General features: G+C 56.9%; 2 protein-coding genes across 3 annotated transcripts in view; both read right to left on the bottom strand.

Moving 5' to 3' along the window:
• Positions 1-3,453: 3,453 nt before the first annotated feature.
• Positions 3,454-8,134, bottom strand: LOC100592875 (leucine-rich repeat-containing protein 14B). The gene is given in 11 exon segments (XM_030808839.1): positions 3,454-4,321; positions 7,254-7,293; positions 7,296-7,352; positions 7,355-7,390; positions 7,393-7,548; positions 7,551-7,610; positions 7,613-7,738; positions 7,741-7,911; positions 7,914-8,042; positions 8,045-8,077; positions 8,080-8,134. Coding segments are annotated over 11 exon segments (1,509 nt in total). The 3' UTR covers positions 3,454-3,675.
• Positions 8,135-14,696: 6,562 nt separating this feature from the next.
• Positions 14,697-24,336, bottom strand: part of LOC100592207 (pleckstrin homology domain-containing family G member 4B) — a 107,403-nt gene continuing 97,763 nt past the window's right edge. Inside the window, exons 19-21 of one of the 2 annotated variants that reach the window (XR_004029183.1) lie at positions 18,222-18,383; positions 17,229-17,688; positions 14,697-14,841 (exon numbers count right to left, since the gene is read on the bottom strand). Coding sequence is in view for 1 of the 2 variants with exons in the window: in XM_030808838.1 (XP_030664698.1) it covers positions 17,369-17,688; positions 18,222-18,383 (482 nt within the window). In the remaining variant the exon portion in view is untranslated. Of the gene's footprint in view, positions 14,842-16,212; positions 17,689-18,221; positions 18,384-24,336 lie in introns of those variants that run through there. The other variant, XM_030808838.1, reaches the window with a different exon arrangement.

Here is a 24,336-nt window from a genome sequence, read left to right as displayed (position 1 = left end):
CCAGCGGGCGGCGCAGTTAGGGAAGCGCTGGGCTCATGCTGCGGTGTTCTAAAGGAGTGGGAACAGTGAAGATCAGCGTTGCCGAGCCTGTGGCTTTTGCTAGCTTCATGGGAAATCTTGAAAAGAGAAAACAAAGGGCTTCAGTCAGCCAACCATCGACAGCAGCACGCGGTGGAAGCCGGAGGGCTTCTGTGGCAGCTTCGCAGGCCTCTCTGCTGCGGACCCCCGGACAGGCCAAGGGTCTTGCTGTCGGGTAGCGCAACCAGACGAGCCTGAATGCGGCTCACAGGACAAGTGCACCTTGAGAGCTGCTGCCGCCGCCTGGATGTTTTTTGCTGGGTGAGCTCCAGACTCACGGGAGCCCTGTGTGCCAGCACGGCCACCCCCACCCCATGGGGAAAGCAGATCTCCCTCACCTGGGAATCTGGCAGAGACCTCAGGCAGTGCCCCGTCTTTCATGACCTGCCAGGTCCAGGTGGAGGAGTCAAGTCCTGCTCCAGGAGCAGGTGCAGGGCCTGGCCTGGGTGCCGAGAGTGGGGTGAGGAGGGAGGAATAACGAAGAAAGGCAGTTGGGCAGAGAGTGCCACATTGGGGCACTCAGATGGCTCTGTTTAATATTCCAGCAGGGACACTGGGACCGAGCCCATCCCTGCTGGGAGAGCTTCTCGAAGCTGGTTGGTGACTGACAGGCAGGGAGTGGGGTGCTGGGGCCTCCTCGGGAGGTGGGGGTGCTGGGGTCCTGCCCTTGACAGCACCATGCCATAGCTCCAAGGTGGCTGCTCCCCACGGGCCAGGGCTGGTGGTGCCAGAGAATGGGATCTGGGCTGAGGGGCTCTGGGTTGGCAGAGGTCGGGGGGGGGTGACTGGCAGGCATCAAGATGGGGGGGTCAAGCACGGTGCCCCCACCCATGGGGCTGCGTGGGGCTTATGGGTAGTGGGACTCCAGGATGCAGCAGATGACAGCTGATGGGTGTTTCATGAAACTTGCTCAACTCAGGAAGAGCAGGAGAGCGCTGGTGGATGAGCAGAAGCCCTGATGTTCCAGGGCCCGTGGCCACGTCCACCACACAGGGGCCACTGGGCCTGCATATATCTCCTTGGCCTGCGAGAGTATTGTCGTTTCCTGACCTGTGGGACAAGTCATTAAGCCAGGAAGGACTTGAGTCAGAGCCCCTGAAACGGCCCCCACTCCTTGCCAGGATGGTGGATAGGAAGCAGTGCCGTGTTCTGAAGGAGCTGCACCAGCCCATGCTGCTGTGGCAGACCCAAGGGAGGCAGAGACGGTGGCTCCAGATGGCGGCCCCCATTGGGACCCTGCTCACTTCACCCACTGGCCCTGGAAAGCCGGGGTGGGCCTGGGCAGGTGAACCCTGAGGCTCTGCCAGGAGCAGCCCCAGCTGCAGCTGCCATGGATGTTTGCTGGGTTGGATCAGCACTCTCATCTGCTGAATGGTTTTGCCTGATGCCCACTAGCTTGCCTTGTGTGGGAGGCCGTGTTTTCTGCGGTAGAGAAGTGCTCTCCATAAAAACCCAGCAGGCGTGCTCCTGGGCCCGGCAGACGCCGGATGTGTGGTCACAGACGCCATGTGACCCAGGACTGGAGTCACAAGATTGGGCAAAGGACAAAGACCCAGTGAATGCCGAACGGCCACACAGGATGGGGCCGATGAGTTCAGTGGGAGCAAGTGTGAGACCTGCACAGGGCGGGTGAGGGAGGCGTTAATCCCACCCGCGCTGCTCCCCAGCCTCTGCTGGCCTTATCAGAATGGGCTGTTCCTTGGGAAGCCCCTGGGCGTCTGTGGAGCCGGAGATGTTGGGAGCTTGTGCCCTCAGCACCGCCCACTGACACCAGTGGGCTCCTGTGTGCCCCGCCCAATCCCAGGCCTCAGGACACCCAGCACCCTGGGCCCTTCTCCACTGCCACAGGCCTTAAGGTTGATCACCATGCCGCCCAGCGGCTGAGTCTTACAATAAAAATTCAGACACGAAGCAGTGGCAGCCACTCTGTGCTTTAGAGTTAGAAGTAAGTCATTAAAAATGTTGGCCCAGCACCTTCCCTGCCTGTTTCCAAAAGCTGGCCGCAATGTCAAGTTCTTGTCCCTGGACGAGGCTCCAGTAAGGCACTGCCTGCAGTGTGCAGAGAGCACTTAGGTGGTTGCAGAGCAGGCAGAGACGAATGTGGGGAGGTGGAAGTCACCATATCTGCCCACTCGGCAGGAGGCCGTCCATTCCTGAGACGCCCCCGGGAGGCAGGCCCCTCCGTGTATGGCACTCATGCTGGGTCCCCAACCCCTAGGCAAACCCCTACCCTGGGCAGAGAAGGGCCTGGACACACCTGGGGCAGAAGGAGAAAGGGGATGGAGACAAACCTGGGTGGGGGTGACCTGGGGGCAGCTGGGGTGAAGACACCTGGGGTGGGGTGACACGGGCCCATTGGGGTGGGGACACACCCGTGGTGGGCGCTGTCTTGGGGTGTGACTTTTGAGCGGAGCCATGGACACACAGTGACTCAGATCCCTGGTTTTGGGTCTGAGGATGACTTAACCACACCAAGCACTCACCTGTCTGAACTGCACTGAAAGACGCATTTTATTTGCATTTAGTTATTCTAGTGCTCAGCCATTTCTTTGCACAAAGTCATTCTTGGTGGACACCAAGTCCAAATGTGCCTTAGGTGGTTGTCACCTTCTCCAGGGGCTGGTCAAGTGCGAGGCCTTCAATTAAACACCTAGAATAGCTCCCGTCAGTCTGAGCCTCGAGCCCCGCGGGACACAGTGAATGTTGGTGAGAAACAGTGGCGCGGTCGGGCGAAGGCCTCCTCACAGCACTGACCGCCCAGGTCCAGGCGGCTCTTCAGCCTCCCCACAGCGCTGACCACCCAGGTCCAGGCGGCTCTTCAGCCTCCCCACAGCGCTGACCGCCCAGGTCCAGGCGGCTCCTCAGCCTCCCCACAGCGCTGACCGCCCAGGTCCAGGCGGCTCCTCAGCGGACGCCTGTGCTCACCCACTAGGATGCCCCTCACGGTTCTGGGGGCTACACAAAGTGAGAAGAAAAGCCGCCACTAACAGCAGCCAAAAGCCCGCGTCCCCTGCAGGCCCACCTCATCCCGTAAGCGGCAGGTGCAGACAGCGGGATGTGACCAGCAGCGTGTGGGAGCCTCCTGCTGGAGGAAGCAGGGTCCGGTTTGCTGTTCATTTTTCGCCTCTTTTTCTTGGTTGTTTTTCATGGGCTGCTTATTTTGTGCAGTTTCTGTGATGCGTTCTTTCTCCCCACCCCCAGCTGTGGAGCCCAGTCACATCTGTCCCCTGAAGCTTCCTCTTGCACCCAGTGCCCGGATGCGTCGAGGCCAGGTCGGCCGCTCCTCACACCTCCCGGGCTTCTCTGCCCTTTGCCATGTGGCGTCCCCCCCGCTGACCCTCAGTCACTGTCTCTTGGTGGCTTCCCCGCCTCCAGGACCTTGCCGTGCTGCCGCTAAAGGGCACCGCATGGCACCTCTCCTGGAAGGCTTCCTCTTCTACAGCGCTTAACAGGCTCGCCTACAATTTTCACTAAGAACTGCTATTGGTGGTGGTGGTGGTGGGGATGAATGCCGGGCCCAAGCCTCAGATCCGGGACCGAAGCCCGGGGCAGCTGCAGGCTGAAATGCAAGACCTGTCGCTGGTGCGAGTGGAGGAGCTACTCTGTTTGTTTGAGTGCTCTGGAGAAGTTTTCTAGAGCAGTTTTGAAAGCTTGCAGCAAGAAAGCGCCAAGCTCATTGCTTGTTTCTTGAATGTCTGGGTCGAAACTTCCAAAGAGGGGTGTGGAGACCTGGATGTCCTCTCGGTCGGCCCGCAGCAGCACGGCACGCAGCTCCTCGGCGATCTCGTCGTATTTCTGCTGGTCGAACTTGGACATGGCCAGCTCGTCCTGGGGGTAGGCGGCACCCTCGGGGTAGCAGTCCTTGGGCACCGGGAACTCGATGCAGCGCAGCTCGGGGAGCTCAGAGAGTGCGGCGAAGAGGCGCCGGAGGGCGCGGGCCGACAGCGGGTTCCCGACGAACTTGAGCTGGCGCAGCCGGTGGCAGGGGCTCAGGCCCAGGATCAGCACGCCAACATGGCTGTCTACGATGCCACACTCCTCCAGTGTCAGGATCCTCAGCGTCCGGGAAGCCTGGCCAAGCAGCCTGAAGAAGGTCGAGGGGTACAGGCTGACCAGGTTGTGTCCACTGAGGTCCAGGACCTCCAGGTGGGCAGCGTGGGCACAGTCTGCCAAGAAGGCCATGTCCGTGTGGTTCAGGGCACAGTTGGCCAGGTCCAGCACTCGCAGCGGGGTCTGTAGGGGGCTGCAGGACATGGGGGAAGAGCACAGGTGAGAGGAGGGTCCCAGGAAGGAGCTGAGGGCTCAGGCGAATGGGAACAACCCATTTGTCCATCACGGGGTCAACACACTGCCACGTCCAACCACTGCGTAATTTCATAGAGCCTGTGAGCTAGGAGTGGTTGTTATATTTATGTAATAGTTTGTGAAACGTGAAAGTTACATGAAATTCAAACTCGGTGTCCATAAATAACATTTTACCAGAGCACAACCACGTGCATTCGCTTAGTGTTGGCCATGACTGCCGGCCGCCGCGTGGTGAAGTCAGCTGTACCCAGAGGTCTGGCTTTTGTCCTCAGCACCTAAATGGTAAGTTTGTTTTGTCAACAACTGCTTTTGTGTTGTCTGAGAAAAGTGATGCATGTGGCCATGAGAATGTCCGCTCAGAAAGGGGACGGCGGGGGCAGTGAGACCACAGGACAGAATGTCCGCTCAGAAGGGGACGGCGGGGGCAGTGAGACCACAGAACAGAATGTCCGCTCAGAAAGGGGACGGCGGGGGCAGTGAGACCACAGAACAGAATGTCCCTCAGAAAGGGGACGGCGGGGGCAGTGAGACCACAGGACAGAATGTCCCTCAGAAAGGGGACGGCGGGGGCAGTGAGACACAGGACAGAATGTCCGCTCAGAAGGGACGGCGGGGGCAGTGAGACCACAGGACAGAATGTCCGCTCAGAAAGGGGACGGCGGGGGAGTGAGACACAGACAGAATGTCCCTCAGAAAGGGGACGGGGGGCAGTGAGACCACAGGACAGAATGTCCGCTCAGAAAGGGACGGCGGGGGCAGTGAGACCAGACAGAATGTCCGCTCAGAAAGGGGACGGCGGGGCAGTGAGACACAGAAGAAGTCCGCTCAGAAAGGGGACGGCGGGGGCAGTGAGACCACAGGACAGAATGTCCGCTCAGAAAGGGGACGGCGGGGGCAGTGAGACCAAGGACAGAATGTCCGCTCAGAAAGGGGACGGCGGGGGCAGTGAGACCACAGGACAGAATGTCCGCTCAGAAAGGGGACGGCGGGGGCAGTGAGACCACAGGACAGAATGTCCGCTCAGAAAGGGACGGCGGGGGCAGTGAACAGGACAGAATGTCCGCTCAGAAAGGGGGGGGGCAGTGAGACCACAGAACAGTGCCGCTCCACTCTGACAAAGATGAAGCCCACACAGTTTCAGAGCTGGGAAGGGCCATGGAGGCTTCCAGTCCAGCCTTTGACTCACCTGGGAACCCTAAAGACCCCCAACTTGCCCCACATCCCATATTCTGACTTGGTTGGTGTAGGGCAGCCCAGCTCTAATACAGGGGCAGTTGGAGTGAGACCTGCTCTGGTCCCGAGCTCTCTAAGGGAGATTTCCAGAGCAGAACTGCATCAGGACATGGCCTCACTGTCCTCGCTGAGCCGGGGGACACAGCTGGGGTCTGCCCCATCCCCACCCTCTCCTTAGGAGGCTGCCTCACTCTCCACCCACCTGCACCTGCACCCACCTGCATATCCTGCCCAGGACATGTCCCTCCCCGCCCAGGACTGGGACCCACTGCCAGGTGCCCCTGTCCCACCTGAGAAACCACCACCAGGCACGCCCCTTGCCCGAGGTCCCACCACAGGGCACCCCCATCCCTCAGGACCCACCGCCAGGCATCCCCACCAGGATCTACCGCCTGGTGCCGCCCCAGGACCCACGGTCAGCCACTCCCCATCCAGGACTCACCACCAGGTGCCCCCACTTCAGACCCACCACCAGGCACCCCCACCACTGCCAGGCACTTCCCCCAAAACCCACTGCCAAGCGCCCCACCAGAACCCACCGCCAGGCACCCCCAGCACCTGAGGACCCACCACTAGGTGCTTCCCCAGTACCTACCAGGTGCCCCTTCCCCCCAGACCCACTGCCAGGTCCCACCCCCAGGATCCAAAACTGGGTGCCCCCCGGACCCACCGCTAGGTTGCCCCACCAGGACCTATCACCCAGTGACCCCATCAATACCCACCGCCAGCTGCCCCTCCAGGACCCACCACCAGGCTCTCTCCCAGGACCCACCACCAGGCACCCCTTTCCCCAGGACCCACCCCTGGCACCCCCCTCCATGACCCACCACTGGCACCCCCCTCCAGGACCCACGACTGGGCAGTTCCCCTCCATGACCCACCACCAGGCAACCCCTCCAGGACCCACCGCTGGGCACTCCCCCTCCAGGACCCACCACCAGGCAACCCCCCAGGACCCACTGCTGGGCACCCCCTCCAGGACCCACCACTGGGCACCACCCTTGGACCCACTGCTAGGCACTCCCCCTCACCACTGCCTGAGGCTGCCTTGGCTGGCCCCTTCCTCGCTGCTGCCCTCTCTGCCCCTTCACTCAGAACTGCTGAGAAGATCCTGCATGAGCCTCCTGTCCCACCGTGGGGAGGTCCATGCAGCATGGAGCCCAGGCCTCGCTTGAGGGAGACTGGAGGATCCCGCCCTGTCAGGCCTTCGGATGAGATGCACCCTTGGCCAACAGCAGCCCTGAGCCAAAGGCACCGACAGGCTCAGATTTCTGAGCTGAAATCGTGTTTGCTGTTTGAGCCCCCAAGTGTTGGGGTGACTCGTTCATCAACAATAGACGACTCCCCACACCATGTAGGGACTTCTGTTTTGTCTGTTGGTAATTTCCGCATTCTCTTTCTTAACTGGCGTTCTCTCCACATCCCTAAGTCACACGCGGCACCCCGGTTCTTTCCTGGTGGCTCTGACTTTCGGTGCCCTTGCCCTTGGCGGGCCGCTGTCCTGTTGCTCTGGCCACACCCGAGTGAGAGGCTGGAGGCCCTGTAGCCTCATGGCTTTGGACGTGAGCAGCCCCTGGACCATCCCTCGTTGCCTCTGCAGCCACCAGCCCGCCCTCAGTCCCGTCCCTGAGACTCACCCAAGCAGCGTCGGGATCTTCCCGGTCAGCGTGGAGAAGCCACACTGAGTTCGGTGAGCTGCGTCATCTTGCTGAGCTCCCGGGCGATGGAGGCGAGGAGGGGTCCTCGCCGTCGGGAGTGGAGACGCAGGTTGGGGTGCATCAAAGGCCTTGGTGGGCAGGGTGAGCGAGGCACCGGGGGAGCCCACCTGGGCCAGCAGCTGCAGCACGTGGCCCGCATGCAGCCGCACGTTGTGCACCACCTCCAGCTTGCGCAGGGCACCAGGGCCAGCCAGGCGCAGCACGTGCAGGAGTGGCTGGGGCTCAGGCTGTCCGCCCGGAACGAGGGGCAGTGCACCCGCAGAGGGCCGGGCCCCCCGGCCTCAAGGCCTGCACCACCGCCTCGAAGTTGCCCTCATGACGAAGAGTCGCAGAGACCTCGACGGGGCGCCCGGCCGCAAGGGGCTCTGCCTGCAGCTCACAGCAGGTCCTGGCCAGCAGCTGGTGCGGCCCCACCTGCCCAGCGCCCTCCCGCATGGGCACCGTGCACCTGCAATCTCGGAGGCCGTGAGGTCAGCCACCCGCAGCCGCCGGCGGCTCCGGTCCTGCAGCACGTGGTCCGCGAGGCCGCGCACCAGCGCCTCCAGGCAGGCCCTGCAGGTTCGGTCGCGCAGGTCCTGGGGTGGTCGGCACCAGGACCCAGCAGCGCTCCCAGCCGGAACTCCTCCAGGGGCCAGCGCCCCAGCACAGCACGCGTCACCTCCGCCTGCTCCAGCAGGTAGCTGGCTTTGAACAGGAGTGGGTAGAGGTGTGGGCCACACTGTCCAGGCTCTGCCGGGCCACCTGGGGTGGGACACCAGGGCTTCTGCAGAAATGAAACGGAGTGACCTCATTGTGCCCATGGCCCGAGACAGGACGGTGCTCGCTCCCCACGACTTTCCCCAAGGCGTGTGCCCTTCACGGCCTATCTTTAGCTGCAGCAGCTGTGAGCAGCCTGCCCTGGGGCCCTGCCACGGGGCCTTGTGGTCATTTGACTATTTTGGTCCTGGGACGCCTGCGTCTGCCCGGCCTCGGGGCACCCAGCCGTTGGGATTTCTTGGCTCAGGCACCCAGCCGACACAGAAGGCAGCCCGTGCGCATGGCAGGGCTGGGCAGAGAAGCCTGTGCTCGGTGCTGCAGAAAGCCAGTCTTGGCAGGCGTTCGTGCTGGCGGCCGGTGAGGCCAGCGGCAGTCCTGTTTACCACCAAGCGGGGCTACTGCCCAGCCTGGACACCCCCCAGTCAGCGGGCAGAGAACAGGCCAGGCCCCTGCGCCTCACTCAGTAACCGTTCCCTTTCCATAGTGGCCTCTGGGCCACTCCCACACTTGCCTCGCATCTGGGGTGAGACGAGTGCCAGGAAAGGAGCTGTTTTGCCCCTTCCCTGTGCCTTTCCTTCTCCCCAAGACCCGGCGGGGATGGCTTCCCTACTTTCCATGGGAGAGAGTGGCTGGGAGAGGTGAGCCTCCCTGATGGCCTTGGATGACCCCAGCTCTCTCTGGGCTTGCAGTGTCCTGTCTACAACCCTGGCTGCCTGCGCGGCAGGGAACGCTGCAGGGAATGGGATACACCTGTGTTGGGCGCGGTGCCTGATGGTTCACTCCAGCACTGACCGTGTTGGACGGCTGTTGGGTGCTGCACTCACCTTCCCCGTGACACTGCCACTCAGGGCCAGGGTCAGCGCATATCGCTGCACACATCGCTACGGGCACCACGTGTCCATGGGCTTTGGAGGGTCACGGCCATGAGAGACAGAGGCTGAGGGAGACTGAGAGAAGCGAGTGACAGAGGCTGAGACAGAGACAGAGGGACAGAAACTGAGAGGAGACAGAGACTGAGAGGGAGAGAGAAAGGAAACAGAAAGAGACAGACTGAGAGAGAGACAGAGGGAGAGACAGAGACAGAGAGAGAGAGACTGGTAGGCAGAGACAGACTGAGAAAGACAGACAGACAGACAGGGGAGACAGAAATCTGAGAAACAGCAGTGGAGGGGAAGGCTGCTGAGCAAGCCTGGAGGGTGCTGGTCATGGGCGCCCCACCAGCCTCCCTGTCCGACCCTCCCCAATTTGTTCCCTGAGCCTGACGATGCCTCTCCCTGGTGGTGACCCATGCGGAAGGGACTGTGCTCCGTGGTGGGCCCAGGCACTGTCCAGCAGGTGGACGCGTGTGTGAAGAGGTGGTGGGTGGGCCCCGACCCCACCCTTCAGGGTGGCCCCCTCGGCCGGCCGATTGGGCCCCGGCCCCCTCATGAGGTGTGCAAGAGGTTTCCCAGACACACGGCCCCTTCAGGACCAGATAAGAGAATCTCAAAGGACATAGTAGAAAAACATGTTCCATTGATTTTTTTTTTTTTTTGAGACGGAGTCTTGCTTTGTCACCAGGCTGGAGTGCATGGCACGATCTCAGCCACTGCAAGCTCCGCCTCCCGGGTTCACGCCATTCTCCTGCCTCAGCCTCTCCGAGTAGCTGGACTACAGGCGCCCGCCCACCACGCCCGCTAATTTTTTTTTTGTATTTTAGTAAAGACGGAGTTTCACCGTGGTCTCGATCTCCTGACCTCATGATCCACCCACCCGCCTCCCAAAGTGCTGGGATTACAAGCATGAGCCACCGCGCCGGCCCCATTGATTTTTATGATTAAAATTGTTAACAATTCAGTATTGATACAAAGTAAACACTTTACAACAGTGGCAGTAACACCATTTCCCAGACACCTTTTGGGTTCTGAAAGGTGGTTTCCAGAACCTTCCTTTACCTACTCAGGCTCTGTGTGGCCCAACACCGTGATGTCACTGCAGGCCCCTGGGTCTTGGAGGATGGAGGCCATGGCTGGGAAGTCGGCCAAGGTCTGGGCCCCTGCAGCCTCCCTCTCTCTTACTGTTTTCCCTTCTTTTGGAGAAGGTGGTCCTCTTGGGGTTCCCATTCCAGCAGGACACCCAGCACAGGTTGGTCAGTCTCAGGCCCAGCTCTGGCGCCGCCGTCCCAACCTGGGGCCACGGCTCTCGGCTCCTTACAGGAAATGCCATATGGGCGTTCTTCTCAGACCTAACTCAAGTGCTGTCCTGCTAACTACACGGACCTGCTAAAACCGAAAGGAACTGAGATTCCAGTTCTGTGCAGAGATGGCTGGACCTGCGTGGGGACCACCCCGCCCACTGGCCTTCACTGGTCTGAAAGGTCGTAGGTACACTGGTCCTAGGATGGCTCATCCCGGCTCTGAGACACTGTGAGCCCGGCCATGGCGGTGGACACGGGTGAGGGGTCTGTGTTCCCACCCTGGGTCACCCCATGACCTTTGGAGGCAGGAGAGTTCCAGGCTGCAGGAGCATGGGGTCTGCAGCTGGCAGGCACTGCTGAGTCCCTGCTGGACGAGGGTAGAGGACCATCCAGGAGGGAAGCAAAAGAGGCCAGCCTAGGGGCAGGCCCATTACGGGCAACTGCAGGCCCCGACGGCAGTGCTGACCATTGGTGTGCGAAGCCCTGCCTGAGAGCTTCATTCCAGGCCCGTGCTCAAGTCTGGCTCTTGAGACCGGGGCCCTCCCTGGAGGACCCACCTCCATCCCAGCTGTCGGAAGAAAAACTGCTGTTACTCACGTCGCGCGGGCCTCTCCCTAGGACCCGCTGGCCCCTCAAAGCTGTGACAGCACAGACGTGGCCTGGCACCCAGCAAGGCCTCTGACACCTGATCCACTCGGCGGGGCCAGGCAGGACGGAGAGCATCGCTGCGCCCGCCCTCCGTTCCAAAGCTCCGAAGCTCGGAGGCTCCTCTGCGAGGCCACCTTGTGGTGCACGGCGGATCTGCAGCTTGAGGGAGCTCCAGGTCCCAGCCAGACGGGCGTGGACGCGGCGGCAGCACCACCCAGCTGGTGTCATGCGCGTTCCGAGGGCAACAGAGTTTGGACCCTAAAACGTGCCAGTTCTGTCTGCTGCTCTGATCCGGAACAAGAGCGTCTGTCTTGTAGCAGCTACACTTGTGACACAAAAGCTCTCATTTCACACGCGGTGTGGAAAACATTCTCTATGTCACAGGCAGACAGAACCCACATTCACCCATCGTTTTGTAATTAAATCTTGACCTACGCCCCAGTGGTCAGTTCGGGCTCAGCCAAGGTGCTGATCCCCCAGGATGGTGGAGCAGCCTGGACCCTGGCTGTTTTCTTCTCCTGGTCTCAGGGTGGTCAGCATCTCCCTGCAGGGTCAGTCCTCTGTGAGCCCCTTCAGGACATCAGGCAGGTGTGAAAACTGACACAGCACACAGTCTGGGAAGCATGATAATAAAGCCCCCACGTGGGTGACCTTGGGAAGGGGTGTCCCAGGACGGAGGCTTGTCTGAACGAGAGGCTGGAGCCTTCTCCTTACAGGGGCTGCTGAAGGCCCTGGGTAGGCACACCAGCGCCGCCAGCCCAGGACCTCTGGTTGGCAGCAGAATCTGTCCTCTGGCAGTGGCCTGAGGGCTCCTGTTTCCTGTAGTCAGAGCACCTGGCAGGGGGCTCCTGAGAGCAGGGCGGGTGCAGGGGTGCCAGGGATGCCTGGTCCCGGGGGAGCTGCTCCTGACAGAGGAATGCTCGAGGGAACCCGGGAGGTGGGTGGCCTCCTGCTGCCTTCTGACCTGCCAGGCGGGCCTCCTGGGAAGACGACCACCCTGGGGCCAAGGGCCCCCTGCCGCCATGTGACCCTGCCAGCCCTCTGGGTGCACTTGGTTACCAGGGCCTTGAGGCTTGAGAACCCTTGGGAGCTACAGGCGGGCCGGGGAGTGAGGCTGCCCAGCAGACGTTTGATGGGGTGGGGCCAGGCGAGCTGTCACTTCAGAAGCATCTGGAACAAGGCAGTGAGCTGGTCAGGCAGCCTGGTGGTGGCGGCAGGCCAGGCGATGTGAGGTCCCATTGGCTCCTTTAGGATCAGCCAGGAAAGGTCTTTCCTTTTGTAAGGAGCATTTTGCCTGTTGGAAACCAGCCTGAGGCCTGAGGTGTGGGGGGTTTGTTCTGACCACAGGGAAGAAACTGCTGGCTGGAATGGTGTTGGCACGAGGGGTCTGGGACGTGGACTCTCCAGGCATGCCGTGCTCCATCTAAGGCTCTCAGGTTCTCAGGGCTCCCCCAGAAGCCAAACCTCCACTGCTGCTGCTGCCCAGGAGGGCCCGGGTATCTCCCCAGAACCGGGGATGGATGCAGGCCCAGCTGGGCCCACAGCCCTCACGACACCTGACAAAAGAAGAGGTCTCTCTGGAAGGTGACGGGGATGTGCTTCTGCCTGATCAGTCTCTCCTGAGTCACCTCCCTGCTGTCCTCAAGGGAATGACATCTGTACCTGCCCGGTTGTATCTGGGGCAGATGCTGGCGTCCCTTCCTCGCCTCTGAATGTAAAAACACTCTTGCTGGGCACTGGGGAGCCTTGTAGACTCACACACGAATGGGGCCAATCTGAAGGCCGGCACCCTGGGGCCATGGGAGGGTCCTGGGGAGGGCTAGAACTCACTGCGGGAGCCCCAACCTTGTCCACAGCAGAGTCCCAGGACGGCTCCTCCCAGGGCTTGGTTTAGAAACCACCTCGCTGACCACCAGCCCTGAGCACTCAGGATGGCCCCACACCCTTCCTGGGGGTCCCAGTACCGAGGTGGGGAGGAAATCACACACCTTCCCAGCTCCCAGTGCTGAGGCGTGGGCTGGGGGCGGGAATCCCCATACTGTCCCTAGAGGGGCGGGTCCCAGTGCGGAGGCGTGGGCGGGAGCCGTGGAGCTCACCGCCCAGGATTGCTCAAGCAGCTTGGAAGGAGGCACTGGTGGTCGAGGCAAGGGGGCCGCTGTGGGGCTGTGGCCGCAAGCCCTTCCTGGGCAGGGGTGGGGAGGCATCAGGAAGCGACTCTGGGAGAAGCTGGGCCAGGCCAGGGCTCCAGGGCTGTCCCTCCACGTGCTTGGTGATGATTCCGGGCTGGCGTCACTGTGGATGGGGACGCATCAGGGCTGCCTCCCACGTCCCCTGTGGGCCCCTCAGCTCCCAGCACCCCCAGTGCTGGCGGAAGTGGCCTCACATGGTGGGGCGAGTGACCCTGAGGGACACAGTGGCCGCCTCTCCCACTTCTCAGCACCTGCTTCAGCTCATGGGCCCGGAACCCTGGAGAAATGAGAACGCGTGTTCTCCATCTAAATGAAAGCTTCGTGTCTGTTGGTGAAGCCCATGAGGCCTGATTCAGACAGAAGCATTACTCTGCCTGGAAACAAGTGTTTCCTAACCCTGCCTTCTGGAAATCAGAGCCAAATCCCAGTGTGGACAGAAGGCCAGAGAGAGGTGCCCAGGTCCAGCTGGTGTGGACGTAACTCGGCAGGCCTCTTCTGCCAGCAGGAAGCCTCCGTTTCACACCAGGGCTGGCTCCAGGACAGTTTGGACGTGCACGAGAAACTCAAAAAACAGAAATGAGGCCAACGAGCCCCATGGGTTAAATAAAAGGCAGGAGCAAGATGGCCTCCCAGGACTGGGCACCTCCTTCCCCACAGGCACCTCAGCCCTGCAGGGTGGGCTTTGCATCTGCCCAGACCAAGCCGCAGGCTGAGGGGTCCCGGACATGGGGATGCATCCCACAGCCCGATGGGTCGTGAGGCTCCTGTGGGGCGGGTGTGGCTCCATTCCCACATCCTGGCTCCATGCTATCAGGAGAGAGAGACCCATCTTTGACTGGAGACTTGTGCCAGCCCAGATGGGAGGCACCAAGGTCCTGGGAGGCCCAAGAACGTGTTCAGGATGGTGCAGTCACTCCTGCTGGCCCTGCTGGCCTGGGCACATCCCCCGCCTTGCTCCCCAGTGGGTTGGCCACGGGCATAAGCTGTGCCCCTGCACCTGGCCCTGCCCCCTGCACACCTGGGCCCCAGCAGCCTCCTCTTCCACAGGCATAGATGCCTTCTGATTTGAAGCAACACTCTTGAAGTGGCTTTCACGGGGGCAGTGGCATTTGGGTTCCTGAGGGCACCTGTCCCAGGCAGTGCCAGAGTGCAGCTAGAGCCTGGGTGGCCTCTGGGGCTGTGTGATGGTGGCTGTCCACACTCAGGACGCAGAGGTAACCGACTTCTGTGGGCACAGCCCCTGCCTCCCGGGGGAGTGCTGTGCGCATGATTGTACTTAAAAAAAATACTGCTTTGTTGGGATTTAAGCGACATACGATCCACTGCACATCTCTAAAGCATGCAGTTTGACAACTCTGGACATAGAACAGACCTGTGAAGTTAGTCATGTGGTCACCAATCCAGAGAGCAGCCTGTGGCTCGCCGGCGTCCTGCGCCCCGCTCGTGTTTGCTGCGATGGCTGGTGGCTGCTTCAGTCTCTCACCACTTGTCTTCTGTGTCGCCCCCAAGTCCATTCTTCCTGTTCCCTCTTTCTCTACATATTTTTGGACTGGACTCTTAAAAATTCATTTTATCTCCTCTGTTTGTCTATTAGCTGCAATTCTTTGTTAGTGGGTGTTTCAAGGGTTTTTAAGTACATCTTTAGCTACCACAATCTACCTTCAAGTGATACCACCTCACTTCACGTATCACATCCAGCGTCTCCCAGCCTTCATGCTGCTGTGTTCACACAGTTCACCTATGCGTACGGTACAAACCGCAGATACGTTAATTTTTTGTTTAAACAGTCAGTTAACTTTTATTTATTTTTAATAGAGATGCGGTCTTTCCACGTTTCCTAGGATGACCCCCAATTCCTGGGCTCAAGTGATCCTCTGGCCTCAGCCTCCCAAAGTGCTGGGATTAGAGACATGAGCCACCGCGCCCGGCCAAGCCACTCATCTTTTAACCCATTTCCCGTTTAGAAAAAAAAAAAGTGCAGCTCACTGCCAGCACTCATTTCTTGGGGCAAATGGGAGATGGGCTAAAGGGATTTAAATAACAAGAGGAAAATCTTGAATGGTGCACATGCTCTTCATTTTTCTTTTCCCTGAAGCACATCCTTTAACATTTCTTGTAGTGCAGGTCTGCTGGTGATGACATTATGTCACCATTGTTTCAGATTTTGTCAGGTACAGAATGTGAATTTGGCATTTTCTCCTTAGTACATTCCACTGCCTCTCACCCATGCTGCTCCTGGAGTCAGCCATCCTCATCAGCTCTGTGCCTCCCAACAGAACATGCCCTTGTCCTCTGACTGCTTTTAGGATTTTCTGTTTATCACTGGTTTTATGCAATTTGACTATGGTGTGCACTCATATCTCTTGTGTTGGGAGTTCACTGGGTCTATGGGACTCCAGACTTACACCAGTGGCCCCCAGGTTCTCAGGCCTTTGGCCTCTGAGAATTACACCACTGGCTTCCCTGGCTCTGAGGCTTTAGGACTTGGACTGGGCCACACTAGCAGCTTCCTTGGGTCTCCAGCTTGTGGATGGCCTATTGTGGGGCTCTTGACCTGCCAAAATTGTGTCAGCCAATGCCCCAAGGCCCCTCTCATCTGTCTGTCAGTCAGTCTATCTATATCTATCTATCTATCTATCTATCTATCTATCTATCTATCTATCATCTATCTATCTATTGATCTATCTGTCTGTATATATATCTAGCTATCTCGTATTGGTTCTGTCTCTCTGGAGGCCCAGCTAATGCAAGTAGCTTCCACTGATGCATCTTCAAGGTGCCTCATGGTCTCTTCTGTGAAATCCAATCTGTTACCCGATCCAGCATAGTGTTTCACTGTCAATATTGTAGTTTCTCATCCCTGTAAGGCCGGTCTGGGTCTACTGAATCTCTTCCATTAAGTCATTTCTTAACTTTTTTTTGAGACAGTCTTGCTCTGTCGCCCAGGCTGGAGTGCGGTGGCATGATCTTGGCTTACTGTAAGCTCTGCCTCCTGGGTTCACGCCATTTTCCTGCCTCAGCCTCCTGAGTAGCTGGGACTACAGGCAGCCACCACCACACCCGGCTAATTTTTTTGTATTTTTAGTAGAGATGGCGTTTCACCGTGTTAGCCAGGATGGTCTCGATCTCCTGACCTCGTGATCTGCCTGCCTTGGCCTCCCAAAGTGCTGGGATTACAGGTTCTTAACTTTAACTTTCTGGACGCCTGGGCTGCGGTTTCAGCCACAGTTTGAGTTCTGTGATTCTAGCACCGACGCCGACTCTGGGTGGTTGGCTTTGCCAGGCGACTCTCCTTGGCATGTTTGCCCTTGGTTTCTCCTCTGCATGCCTAGCACTGCGAGGTCAGGCACTGTGAGTTCACCGTACCTTGTAGGGTGCGGACACTTTGGTAACCCCTAGATCATCTGGAGCTTTGTTCTGGGATGGAGTGAATTATCTGGGAATAGTTTGATCATTTTAGGTCTTGCTTTTATGATTTTGTAGGTGAGTCAGGAGCAGGGCTCAGTCTAGGGCTAATTATCTCCACTCTTGAGGCAAGATTTTCTGAGAACTCCACCTAATGCTCACAGATTGGGAGTTTTCCTGGTCTGACTGGTGGGAGTGGGTCCTGTCCCCAGCCCACATGAGTACGAGGAATTGATCTTTGGTCTTTTCAAAGGTTGCTCCCAGCCTTGGTAGCCTCCCTGTTTGAGTGTGCGAATGGGCAGCACCCCACGGGTGCTAAGGGGCTGATCTGGTGAGTCCTTCCCCATGCAGGCATCTCTCTCTGGCACTCTGACCTGCAAACTCCTGCTGACTTGGTCTCTTCAACTCACGGAGGCTGCTGGGCTCTTCCTGGGCCCCTCCCTGCACTGAGGCCTGCAAACTCTCAAGGCAGAGGGAGGTCTGAGGCCATCACTGGGCTCACCTCCCGTTTTCCTGTCTCTCAGGGATCGCGGTCCTTTGTTGCCAAACGTCTTGTGTCTTGACATCTTTTGTTTCATGTTTAGTCTTTTTTTGTCTTGTTTTAGGTCTTGTTTCCTATGATGTTGTCTTGGGTGGAAGTGGAAGGTTTGTTTTTTAAATAAGACAAAATTTTAAATTTGTTTGAAAATGTTAGGGAGTGTCTAAAATCCTGGGAAATACCTGGACACCTGCTGTGCTGCTCCCTCTGGATCGTTCCAGCCACGCGATGGGCACTGCCACCCCCAGAGTCATCAGGCCTGGCGTGCTGCTCCCTATGTATCGTTCCAGCTACGCGATGGGCACTGCCACCCTGACAGTCGTCAGGCCTGGTGTGCGCGGCTCAGCAGCACAGCAGGAGCCCCCTCACGCACTGCAGCCTGGGTGCCCGTCTCCAGTTCTGGCTCTGGCTCATCTTCCTTGACACAGGCTCTGATGTCAGATGACCAGGGGCTGAGGGCAGGGCTCCACAGGCCCGGGTGCGCTGGGCTGGAGGACACAAGCAGGTCCAGCGACCCCAGGATGCAGGAGGACTGGCTGCTAGAAGAGGAGGTGCTGCTGTCTGAGATGGTGGAGTGTGGTCGCTTGAAGGGGGCGGCATGGTCAGAGGAGGACACTGCTGTGGACCCTGTCATTTGTGACTCTGAAAACGGACAGAAAGCAGGTCGGGCTGGCTTCCGCTCCAGAAGTGCAGCCCAGGTTCAGGAATGGGATCAGAGTCTTCGGAAAGGCCGACCAGGCTTTGCCACTGCAGTCATGCCCATCCAACCCACCGTGTTGGCCACTGGCCCAGTGCCCTCTGCAGGGCGAGTGAGGGCAGGGCTGAGGCCACCGCACCTGTGCCCTTGATAATAGTCCCAGTGCCCTCTGCAGGGCGAGTGAGGGCAGGGCTGAGGCCACCGCACCTGTGCCCTTGATAATAGTCCCAGTGCCCTCTGCAGGGCGAGTGAGGGCAGGGCTGAGGCCACCGCACCTGTGCCCTTGATAATAGTCCCAGTGCCCTCTGCAGGGCGAGTGAGGCAGGGCTGAGGCCACCGCACCTGTGCCCTTGATAATAGTCCCAGTGCCCTCTGCAGGGCGAGTGAGGGCAGGGCTGAGGCCACCGCACCTGTGCCCTTGATAATAGTCCCAGTGCCCTCTGCAGGGCGAGTGAGGGCAGGGCCGAGGCCATCGTACCTGTGCCCTTGATGATGCTGTCGGGGGCCCGGTCGCCCATCACTGCACATTTGGGAGCCAGCTCGCTTATCACTGCACAGTCAGGGGCCTGGTCGCCGGGCTTGACGTCCATGAATGGCTGGTTGCCTATCCCCATGGATGCCATTTCTTGGATTCTGAGTTCTAAGACAGAAGAAAGTACGACAGTTTCCAAAGCAACTCGGGGGCTAATGCCACCCCAAAGATGCCCGGTACCCCTAATGCCCTCAGCCCAAACCAGGAGGGTGTACAGGGTATACCCACCCTGCCCCACGAGGGGCACGGGGGGCCAGGGTACTGAGGCTTGCTGTTCCGGTTTTCGGCATCATGGAGATCTCTCCCAGGGAGCCCAAGGCAGTAACCAAGAAAAAGGAAGCCATGAGGCCTTGGAAACGGCGTGTCCAACCTGGGGGTGAGGAAGGGTCCCTGTTAGCTGGTAAGCAGGGAAGGGCCACACAGCAGGTCCCAATTAGAGCAGGGGTCAGAGTCCTGGGAGCCATGTCCATGGAAAGACAAAAGCAACAGGTTTCTAGGAGTTTGAATATGGAGAGGAGAGCTAAGCATAAGGTGAGAGGTTGGGAATGAACTTACTCTGGGTCAAATTAAGCAAAGAAAAAAATGATATTAATTGTAAGGAAAATGTATGAGGATAGAAAACATAATTGCATGTATGTAGTCCTAATGCCTATACTGAAGAATATTATAGTAAGAATTGTTTTCCAGAGTCTTGGGAGAACGGGAAGAAGTGCAGTGTGTGTGTGCTGCAGTCACAGAGTAATTGATCATCTTCACCAACAGGTACTGTGCAAAGCTGGTTCATCAATAGCGAGTGTCCCCTCTTGCAGGGAAGGGGCCGAGTGTGGCTGCCCGTGTGCGTGTGGACGTGGGACGGCTTCCTCCTCTGGCTGCAGTGGGTTTGCTCGTGTACCTTACATCCAAGCCCGTGGCCGAGAACAACCAGAAAAGCTGGACACAGTTTTTGAAGGTTTTTTGGAGGTGACAAGGCAATGTAGCCTCAAAGGGCCAACGTCCTGGGCAGATGTGGAACTCACAGGCCACTGGACAGTCGACACCTTTCTACCCCTCAGGGCGCTGCTGGTGGCTGATGAGGAGAGAGCTCATCTTGGAGCTTGGAGGCTGAGAGCTTCTGAAAACACACAGGGTGGGGAGATAAAATCTGGAATTTGAGGACCGCCAGGGAGGAAGGGCCTGGGAAACTCCCAGACATTCAGCGGGGACCTGGAAAGGGAGCATGGACTTTGCCAAGAGTGGGACAAATGGAAGCTGGATCAGCTGCCCAAAGGTCTGAGGCGGACTTCATGCAGCCCCTCCCCTGAGTACATTCAGATGACCTACCCCTGCTCTGCCCACAAAAATAAATCCTCTGGAGGTGAAGACACCAGCCTGGGCCTCAGATGATCCTTACACATTTCCTACATCATATCCACTACTTAATAAAAAAATTATCAGGCACACCAGGAGAAAGGACAAAATGAGGAAAGGCCGAGGAAAACCCCAGATAATTAAACATCCACGAGATAAAGGTTTGGACGTCTCAGACAGGCCGTGGAGGTAACCAGGATTAATGTGGCAGGAAGTAGATCACAGGACAGACAGTCTCAAAAGGAAACCGAAATCCATCAAATAAAAGGAATCAAACGCAAACCTACATATCAAAAATAAACCAATAATGGAATAAGTGGGTTTAATAGCAAAGCAGATCAATGAACTTTAAGATGAGTGGAAAACACGCAAACGGAAGCAGGGAAGACGTGATCGAAACACAGAAATCACGCGAGAAACATAGGAACATGTAAAAAGGTCATACGTGTAATCGGGAGTTCCAGGTGTAGTGCAGAGAGCGGAGCAGGAGAAGTGATCGTATGTTCCAGAACTAACCACACGCTGGGACACAGGCAAGGACCGCCATGCTTGGCCGTCAGAGCATAGCTGGCCTGGGGGCAGCCAGATAGCTCTCATTCATGGCGGTGGCTGCCCAGGTCTCTCTGCCTGGGGGGTGTTCCCCGCCTTCCTGTGGATGGGACAGAAGCATCAGGTGGTTCACACAACAGGAGGAGCCTCAACGATGAGGGACAGGAGTTGGCAGAGAAACACCCAGGTCCCTCAGTATGTGGGGGTCCCTCAGCATGTGGGACAGTGCCTCAGTGTGCCTGTCTTCCAGAGGGTGTGTGCAAGGACCTGCCCATCAATCACCCTCCATGGCCTTCCCCTCCTCTCTCTCCCCTGTTCTCACCAAATAGGTAGAAAACAAAGAGTAAGATACTCTAGATTTATATCCAAATTACATTAAATGTAAACACACTACTCCAATTTAAAGACAAGGATAGTCAAACTAGATAAAAAGAAAAAGCGAAATCAAACATATGCTTTTTACAAGAGATGTACCTCAAATATAAGAACACCAAATTTCCAAGTAAGAAGATGGAAAAGTATGTGTCATGTAAACACTAACTTTGCAAAAGGAAACTGGAATAGCTATATTAATAGGAAGCACAGTTGGCCTTCTGTATCTGGGGTTCCATATCCACAGGTTCCACCAAGGATCAAAAATATTTGAACAAAAAGCAATTAACAATAAAAGTTAAAAATACAAATAAAAAACCAATATAACAGCTATTTATAAGCATTTTCATTGTATTATAGATTATAAGTAATCTACAGATGATTTAAAGTATGTAGGAGCATGTGTGTAGGTTCTATGCAACTACTGTTCCATTTTATATCAACGACTTGAACAACTGCAGATTTGGGTATCCGTGGGGGAGTCCTGGACCCCATCCCTGTGGACATAGAGGGACAACTGTAGATCTAAGGCAAAAGGCATTACTAAAAATAAAGAGATGCATTTCATTATGATAAAAGAGGCTCTGTTTCTAGGAAGATATAGCAATTCTATATTACTATGCACCTAATAATTTAGCTTCAAAACATAGGAAGCAAAAATTGACAGAACAAAAAGAAAAATAGACAAATTCAAATTTACATCATCATGGGAGATTTTCACATAATTTTCCTAGTAAGTGATAAGCAGCCAAAAAGCCAATAAGGATATAAAAAATCCGAACAACACGATTTTCAAAACATGATCAGAACTCTGCAATAACAACTACAAAGCACACTTTCTCTTCACGTGCACATGGAAAATTTACCAAAATGCGAGGATATACAACATTTCAAATAATCGAAGCTGTTACAGGTAGTTAGACAGGCATGAGCGGGCAGGAGAGGCTCCCCCACCCACTGGGAATGTCGGGTGATGGCTCGGCGTATTCGCACTGCCTCTCTAAAAGTGGTACCTTGGGAGCCAGTGCCAGGGAGAGGGCGTTTCCTGATGGTCCACACCTGCTGCACTAAAGTGTCAATTGAAGGCAGGTGTCAGGAGAAGCAACTTTGTGCATTGAGACAAAATGGTAGAATGTGACCTTTTGGGGGTACCCCACCAGAAAAGGGAAGAAAGCCTCAGATGGGGATGCGTTCAACTTCCTAAGCACACGGCGCATCCTCATGTCCCAAGGGAAAGGAGCACACGGCTTGCAGCCCAGCCTAAGGGGAGAATCATGGGAAAGGGGCTGGCCCAGAAAGTCCTAGGATCAAGGACAAATGGGGCACTCGATCTTGGTGCCCGCTTGGGTCTCTTCCAAGTGTGCCTTTGTTTCTTTTCCACTCTAAAGCCTTTTCAAATAAACTTCCACTCCTGCTCTGAAACTTGCCTGGGTCTTTTTTTGCCTTACGTCCCCCAGTCAAATTCTTTCTTCCGAGGAGATAAGAATTGACGTTGCTGCAGACCTGTACAGATTCGCCACCAGTCACTCAGATACCTTCTACAGACAACAAACTCTGGTGTATATTATTTGACCAAAGTGGTCTTAAACTCAAAACTGGTATCACAAAGTTAACTAGAAAATCTTGGAAATTAGGTAATGCATTTCTAAATAACCCATGATGAGTCCGAGAAGAAATTAAAGTGGAAGTTAGAAAATACACTGAACTGACTGTTAACAGACACATGACATATACAAACTTGTGGGATGCAGCTAAAGCCAGGCTTAGGGGAAAGTCTAGTCCCAAATACTGCACAAAAACTAGAACAAAACAAAGGCTAAAATCAATGATCTAAGCATCCACCTCAAGAAATTAGGTAGAAAGGAAAAGCAAATGAAACACTGAAAAAGGTAGACACAAGAAAATAACAAAGAGTAGAAATTAATTAAATAGAAAATAAGTGTGTAGATAATCAATTAAACCAAAATTCTGTTTTCTGAGAAGACTAATTTGGTAAATCCCTGGCAAAACTGGAGAAGTCAAGAGAGGCCTCAAGTGACCAGTGAGGCAATGGGGAGGGGGTGTCAGGTCCTAGACACACCTGAAAAGCATTAGGCTCCACTTTCCAGGTGACCCAGCTGTACCCGCAGAGGTCGGACAGCTCTGTGGCCCAGGCCCCACAGCCCCAGGCCCAGGTAACCCAGCTGTACCTGCAGAGGTCGGACAGCTCTGTGGCCCAGGCCCCACAGCCCCAGGCCCAGGCAGAGTCCTGTGTGCGTACCCTGTGCTCAGCTGTCCACCTGGCCCTGTTTGAGGAAGGCTGTGAAACTAAATAATTTGAACTCAACGCTGTGGGAACTGTAAGCTACTCTGAACCCTGAGAGGAACCCAGCAATGCCCTGAGTCGCTGAGCATCAGCTGCAACTTCTGCTTTTTCTGGTAAATGGTCAGGGATGACCGGGAGGCACCAGAGATAAGAATCTCTCAGAACAAGCCTCCTCCTCCTCACAGAACGTTAAAGCAATCTTCCTTGGAATGTAGCAACCTGTACTAATCAAGCTGCTGTCAAGTTGGCTGCAACCGTTTCTGTCTCTGCAAGTGAAGCCTCAGCTTCCCCACTTGGGAGCACGGACCCCGTCCCTTTGCAGTCTGCATTCTGGGGTGGCCATTCTCATGCTTTGCACTTGAATCAACTTAGTTCTGTTTTCTGAATCTGACTATTCAAGGCTGGCAGGGCCTATTTCCTGCAGGCTCCAGGTGCTTGGAACACAGGAGGGGTTGAAATGGGCAGATCGACCCCAGGGAGGCTTCGTGCACTACAGTCAGGCAGACCCCAAACAGGAAGCAGGATCAGTGGGTTGCAAAGGAAGGAAGAAGGCCAAGAAGGCTCTTCAGGATGGTGGCATCTCGGAGGTGAGGCCTCTGGCCAAGTAGCTGCTGTTGGGGGCTGCACAGGGGTGAAGCCCACGGAGGTGTGGAGTAGCCAGGAGGCTGGGGGCCAGAGGGGGAGCCTGTGGCGATGCCATGGGGCCCCCTGTGCCCGACAGAGCTGGCTCCGGAGTGTTTTGGGGGCCACTGGGGAGGTGGTGGCTGCACCTGGAGGGGGTCAGGACTCAGGCAGGGTGTGGCTGTGCAGGAGCCCTGGTCGTGTCTGCCTGGAGGGGTCAAGGCTCAGGTGGGTTGCTGCCGTGCAGGAGCCCTGGTGGTGTCTGTAGCTTGGGTGCCCGGGTTTTAGGTCTGAGAGGCCAGAGCTGCCGGGGTGGGCTTGTAGGGTAGAGAGGGACAGCTGGGTTTACAGTGGCTTTGACTATCAGTGAGGCACTGGGGCAGGCCCTGGAGTTGGAGCTCAGTGTGGGAGAAGGTCTGGGGTGGGGGGCAGTTGCTGTGAAGGTGGTGTTCGCAGCTGCCAGGCTGGAGGAATGAGTACAGAGAGGCACCCTCAGTGAAGAAGTCGGTGGTGGAGCAAACGAGGGTGGACATTGAGGGAGGAGGCCTGGGGGCGGGATCCTAGGGTGGGGCATGAGTGCTCTGGGGAGGGCCCTCGCACCTGCAGGAAGACTGAGGGCTGACTGTGAGCTCAGCCTCCCAGGGCCACGGGGGCCAGATCAGCCGGGCAGGGGCAGGAAGTCAACCAGAGGGTTAAATCTGGAGCCAGAGCTGTGGGGGACTCTCTCTGGGATTGCCACAGTGCCTTATGTTTGCTTGTGGACATGAGGGACACGTGTGTGAGTGCTGTCGGGTCCAATCCAAGAACTTTCTCGTCAAGTGCTGACTGAGGGCCCCCAGGTGCCCCAGACAGGGTGGGCCTCTTGGG

Source organism: Nomascus leucogenys, unplaced genomic scaffold (assembly GCF_006542625.1).
Source record: "Nomascus leucogenys isolate Asia unplaced genomic scaffold, Asia_NLE_v1 000630F_157028_qpd_obj, whole genome shotgun sequence".
NCBI classification, from domain to species: domain Eukaryota; kingdom Metazoa; phylum Chordata; class Mammalia; order Primates; family Hylobatidae; genus Nomascus; species Nomascus leucogenys.
The sequence above is the reverse complement of the archived record's forward strand: the minus strand, read 5'-3'. Positions and strand labels throughout refer to the sequence as shown.